Source organism: Manis pentadactyla, chromosome 4, assembly GCF_030020395.1.
Source record: "Manis pentadactyla isolate mManPen7 chromosome 4, mManPen7.hap1, whole genome shotgun sequence".
Classification (NCBI taxonomy): domain Eukaryota; kingdom Metazoa; phylum Chordata; class Mammalia; order Pholidota; family Manidae; genus Manis; species Manis pentadactyla.
In genome coordinates this window covers 146,131,009-146,137,330 of record NC_080022.1, presented here as the reverse complement: position 1 = coordinate 146,137,330, position 6,322 = coordinate 146,131,009, and the positions used below count along the sequence as shown (strand labels likewise).

The window sequence follows — 6,322 nt, the reverse complement described above, 5'->3', positions numbered from 1 at the left end:
GAGTCACAAGCACTTTACCTCCCCACCTTACTCTAGCCAACGGGCTTGACCAAGTTTCCAAGAGATGTGGTTCTGGAGCTGGAGGGGGCTTGTAAGGTCACCTGCCAGATCCCCTCACTTCCTGCCTGTGACGCAGCATTAGCTCCAACCTTGCGCGGCATCTTAACACCAGAGAGAGATGCGCCGGAAGTGACAGTGAGCGTCAGGATCAGTTCTGGGATCAGAACCCGTCTCCCGCCTTGCCATGCTTCCCAGCGAACTGGAATTGTGGCATCTCTCCCTGTGACCACAGTGACAGGCGCTGAGGAGCTGGATCAGCAGGGCAATGATCCTCTTTCCCTTAGAGTGAGGGGTGTGGCCTTTGGGCCTCAGAATGGTGGCCCCATGTCTCAAAAAGAAGCCAGCAATGCTCAGAAAATACAAAGGAATCCTGACTTTAAGAGTCAGTTAAGGAAAGGAGGTCCCATGCCTTCAAATCAATGCTTGAGAGTTTTTAGGATTTAGGGGTTAGTTTTTAGGAGTTGGGGGCACAGTAATGGAGATTGACTCATTCTGTGCCTCAAGGACATCTGCCCCGTCCGTGGTTGCTTTGTGAGATCTTCCTAGAAGGATGTATGTCCCGGGTCAATTGTTCTCCCCTTTCTGTAACATTTGACTTACCGCTCTGTCTGGCCTATTCTTCCCAGCTTTACCCTCATGACTCATGACCCCCCTGTTCCAGAGCCCCTGCCTCTCCCCCGCACCATTTCAGTGGCCTGCTCTCTCTCGGCCCTCCCTCCCACACTCCACCCTGTCCTCAGACACCAGGTTACTCCTCCTGATGCCCACCTCTGCCCATGGCCCTTCTTTCTTGCCTAGCAAACCTCTTACCCACTGACTTCTGAATCTGAAATTCAAGAGCCCCTGAAATCTGGCTCCAGCCATTATTTCTAAACCCCAAACTCCTCCATCTTCGCATAGTACGGCCAGATGGAGTTCCTTCCTCCAGCCTACAACCTTCCTCTCCCTCCTGCACCAGCTCTGAAGAACACTTTCTATTTGCCACTGCATTGCACAGACCAGTCCTATTAAAGACTCATCTTCAATGAAAAGCCTTAAGTGGGCTTCTAGGTGATAGACATCTAATTTCCCCTTAGATTTGGCTTCACTCCTCGGATATTACAGGTTTGAGAATTAGTTAGATGGAGACAACCTGGGGTCATGGAGAAAAGTGTGAAGACTCCTGCAAGAGATCAAGAGAGAGCCTGGGCAAAGAGGTGTGGCGAGAAAAGAAATGGGCTTCAAGCTCCTATTGAATAAAGGCAGGTGGTATTAGGGGCTGGAGCCAACGGGCTGAACAGCCTGGTCTGTCCTGCTAGATTCTCCATGAACCACAGTTGTATCCAAAAGACTTCTTAGAGGCTGGCTTCCAAGCCCTGAATTGCCAGCCATTGCTGCCTTCCTCCCTGCCCGGTTTAATGTTACCCCATGAAAAATAAGACCAAGTTGTTTAAAACTATGTATTTTTTCTCTTAGAAAATTCCACAGTCGTCTAATAATAATAATTTCAACAACAACACTGCACAGTACACCTTTGACATACAGGAGCCCTGATTTCCTAAGAATACAGACGTGTTTTCCTCTGATGACCCACAGAGGGTCTTACAGCACTACGGACAGGTGTGGAGAAACAGTGACATCACGCCATGAACTTAACTGTTTTCACAGAAGAGAAAACATATCACCGGACTTTGTATTTCACATTCATTAGGATTTATGGCAGGTACAGTCAAAACATCAATAATTTAAATATAATTAAATATAATTTAAGGAATATTGTTCCTTTAATTATTAAACGAAGTACCTCTTTTTGGATATTGTAATAAAATAATATCGCTCTGCACCTAGGCAAGGCAGGGGAGAATAAAGAGAATTTTCCTCAGGCTCTGACTGTCTCTCAGTCCAGGTATGAGGGTTCAAGGCTTCAGCATTTGGGACTTTCGGTCCAGATGCTTCATGGACTCCCGGACCCATTTCTGCTTGGTGTCAGCACAGACCTCCTTGCTCAGTTTAGTCTTGAAACTGTGAGGGGAGAGGGCACAGTTAGATGGAGTGCATTGAGGATTTTGCCCCTTGGCCCCTAAACCTGATCAGCCCTTGCTCCCTGGGTGACGGGCTTGGATTAGGACCAAAGTAAGTGGGGGTGGGGGATATGGGAGGTAGAGGCCACAGAAAGCAGCTCTGCTCTTGTTGATCCAGGGAAAGCCCCCCAGGCTCCTGGCTGGAGGAATTTGGGTGATCTGATCAAGCCCCCAGAAGGGGACCACAGAGTATGGACTCCTTCTGTGGGCTTTGTTTCTCTATGGGGTAAAGGGCTTTTTGCATTAGGTGGTATATTTTTCTGACTCGTTTGGATGTGCATCCTGACGTCTTTCCCTTGTATAGAACCCCAAAGTCTGACAACTTTTGGCTGTGGGCACCAGGGGATGTTCTACTTACATCACAGCCTCCTGGGGACACTGGCTGCTGGTGATTCGGCTGTAACTCTCCAGCCTCTGCATGGGGACCTTCTTACTGACCACACCGAAGCAGCAGGTAATCGGGATGGACACAGAATCTGCAAAACATTTCACAAAAAATGAGTGATATATGATGTTTCGTAAGCATGCATTTCTAAGGGAAGGAGGAGAAGGTGGGAGAAGACAAACACATGAGCTCTGTCTAGGACCCACCACTCCCACGTTCAGTGCCTTATTCTGATCCCACAGATAAAATGTTGCCCTTGAGCTGGTTTCCTCTATTGAACTATGGGGCCCCTAATTGTTGACAGGGATGGAGAAATCTTGAGTAACAAGGCGAATCACTAGAAGGTCTCCTGATCCCAAACCTCTGACACTGAGCCTAAGTTCTAAGACCTTGTTTCCCAGCTTCTCATACCCATGGGTTTTAGAGCCAACCTGTGTCACATGCTGAGATGCCTCTGGGTCCTTCCCTCCTTACACAGCCACTGTTCTGGAAGCTACACTGGACTATAATCCAAAATATGAAACCTCAAGCAATTGTTTATTCCTCTCCACTACTGCCTGAAATGTCCTTCACATCCCTGATGAGAAATGGTGCTTCCTTCTGTGACACATTCCCATGCAATGTGAGTGCCATTGAGATGGTGGCTGCATTCAGTGTCTCTTCCCAAAGCTGGTGCCAGGACTGATCGTGGGGACCAGCCCCAGCAGCCTGGGTGTCTGGCTCTGGCTCTGGCCTGACTAGCTGTGACACGGTGGCTCTTCTTATTTCCCATCTTAGTCTCATTTTCTTCGGCTTTGCCATGTAGCCTATGCAGCAGGCACGGGGTGACTCCTGCTGGGAGCTAGTATCTGCCCAGATGTCAGTTCAGACGTTAAGCCTTAGGAAGAGAGGAGCCTTACCCGGCTGAGCGAGCACCTGGGCGCTGAAGGTGGCTGCTGTGAGCATCAGGCACAGCAGGACAGCAGAGCCCTTCATGCTGGAGGGTGAGCACGGGAGCTGCAGCTGAGAGTGGGAGGTTTCAGGGTTGGTCTCAGCCGCTCTGCTGCTCTGGTGGCTCTGGCCATTTTGCCCGCCTTTTATTGGGAGCAGAGAGCGTGGGCAGGGTCCTGATCAACGAAGGATGAAGTAAGACCCTGAGTATGCTGAGTAGGCACCAAGCTGGGGTGATTTCCCAACACCGAGAGAGGGACGCTCTGCAGTTTCTATCATTTTCTTAGACTATGTGGAGCAGCGGTGGAAGGGTATGTGACTGTGTCCAGCAAAGTATAGGAAGTAACCTCAATGGACTCTTAAGGACAGTGATTTCTTTGAAATGGAAAATGATCTGTCAGAAAGGAAGAATGGAAGCTAAGGTCGTAGTGGAGTACCGAGAACCGAGGGCCTGACCCTCCCCAGGACCCAGGAGGCCCACGATGGCACCTTTTGTCTTAGCACTCTCTATCAGACTCTAGTCCCTTCCATCCTACAGTCAGGCTCCTTTAGAAGCCCACACAGGTGGCTTGCAGGAACCTGGGCAGAATGGGAGAATGCAGGAATCTTCAAGTCTCAGTGCCCTGGAATCTTGTGGCATGCAGCCTAAGAATGACAGCACGTGCTGATCGTGTGGGATGGTGGTTTCCAAATATTTATTCAGGCATTCAAGTTTCTCTCCAAGTGAAATCATATAAAGAAGCTAATATTTCATGCAGATCCAGGTAGAAATGGTTTATCTGAAAAATGCCTCCCAATTCCCTTCGTTCACACACAGTGGAGCAGGGAATGGGGGCTCAAAGGGAAGAAGTTAGGTTTGCAAATCACTGACCTTTTCTACTTTCCTCCTCTACGTATCTACCATTATAGAATATAGAAGTTCTACTGCCCTAAAATCCCCTGTTTTCAACCTGTACATCCTTTCTCTTCTCCCCCACCCCAAATCTCTGGCTATGACTGATCTTTTTACTGTCTCTGTAGGTTTTCTTTTTCTACAATATCATATAGTTTGGAATTATGGAGTACATAGCCTTTTCAGACTGACTTATTTCACTAAGAAATAATTCATTTAAGGTTGCATGGTGTCTTTTCATGGTCTGATAGCTCAGTTCTTTTTACTGTTGAATAATATTCTATTCTGTGTATGTATCACAACTTGTTTATCCATTTGTCTATTGAGGGACGCCTTGGTTGCTTCCAGTTTGGGGAAATTATGAATAAAGCTGCTATAAGCATTCATGTGCAGAATTTTGTGTGGACATAAAATTTCAACTTATTTGGGTAAATACCCAAGAATGTGACTACTGGATCATATGGTAAGGACTATGTTTAGCTTTGTAAGTTGCCAAATGGGCCTCCATTTTGCATTCACTGCTAGCAGTAAATAAGAATTCCTGTTGCTCCACATCTTTGTCAGCATATGCTATTATCATTTTTTTATATTAACCATTCCAGTAGGTGGGTAGTGATATCGCATTGTTTTGATTTGCAATTTCCTAATGACATGATATTGAACATATTTTCATATGCTTACTTTCCATTTGCATATCTTCTGTGAGATGTCTTTGGTGAGATCTTCCACCTGTTTTTAAATAATGTTGTTTGTTTTCTTGTTCTGGAGTTTTAAGAGGTCTTTGTGTATTTTGGATACAAGTCCTTGAAAGGGTATGTGTTTTACAAAGATATTCTCCCAGCCTGTGTCCTGTCTTATTCCCCAGTGGTGTTTTTCACAGAGTAGACATTTGAAGAAGTCCAGCTAATCAGTTATTTCTTTCATGAACTATACTTTTGGTGTTGTATCTATAAAGTCATCACAAACCCAAGGTCACTTAGGTTTTCTCTTGTTATATTCCAGAAGTTTTATAGTTTTGAATTTTACATTTAGGCCTTTGATCCATTTTGAGTTAATTTTTGTGACAGGTGTAAGGTCTGTGTCTAAACCCATTTTTTTTTTTTTGCATGTGTTTGTCAAGTCGTTCCAGAACCATTTGTTGAAAAGATTATTCTTTCTCTATTGATTTGCTTTTGCTCCTCTCTAAAAAACAGCTGCCTATATCCATGTGGGTCTTTTTTTTTTTTTTTTTTACCAATACCACATTATTTTGGTTAGCATAACTTTAAAGTAAATCTTGAAGCTGGATAGTGTCAGTTCCCTTTGTTCTCCAGTAGTGTGATAGCTAGTCTGGCTGTTTTGCCTTTCCACATAAGTCTTAGGATCAGTTTGTTAATATACACAAAATAACTGGGTGGGCTTTTAATTGGGATTCCATTGCATGTATAGATCAAGTTGGGAAGAACTGATATGTTGACAATATTGACTCTTCCTATGCATTAACTGGAATATTTCCCCATTTATTTAGCTCTTTATTCTTTCTTCAAAGTTTTATAGCTTTCATCATATTGATGTTGTACATATTTTCTTGGATTCACTCCTGAGTACTTTTTGGTGCTAATATAAATCGTATTGTGTTATCAGTTTCAGGTTGCAATTATTCATTGTTGGTATATTGGAAAGTAATTGCATTTTATATATTAACCTTGTATCCTGTAACATTGATATAATTACTTATTAGTTGCAGGAGTTTTTTTTTTTTTCTTATTTTTCTACAACGACAAGTGTGTCTTCCACAAAGACAGTTTTATTTCTTTCTTCCAAATCTGTAAATATTTTATTCCTTTGTCCTGTCTTATTGCATTAGCTGGGATTTCCAGTATGATGTTGAACAGGAATGCTGAGAGGAGACGTCCACATGTTGTTCCCAATGTGATGTGTTATTTAGAATTGTTTAACCTCCAAATATTTTGGGATTACCCAGCCATCTTTCTGTTATTGATTTCTACTTTAATT

At 44.3% G+C, this 6,322-nt stretch overlaps 1 protein-coding gene across 1 annotated transcript; it reads right to left on the bottom strand.

Annotated features, from left to right (window-relative positions):
* Positions 1 to 1,498: 1,498 nt before the first annotated feature.
* On the bottom strand, positions 1,499 to 3,535 carry LOC130683678 (C-C motif chemokine 8-like). The gene is made up of 3 exons (XM_057501940.1): positions 3,405 to 3,535; positions 2,479 to 2,596; positions 1,499 to 2,061 (listed from the first exon to the last, which is right to left on the bottom strand). The coding sequence occupies exons 1-3, from the start codon at positions 3,478 to 3,480 to the stop codon at positions 1,956 to 1,958; spliced, it is 300 nt and encodes a 99-aa protein (XP_057357923.1). The 5' UTR covers positions 3,481 to 3,535; the 3' UTR covers positions 1,499 to 1,955.
* Positions 3,536 to 6,322: the final 2,787 nt, after the last annotated feature.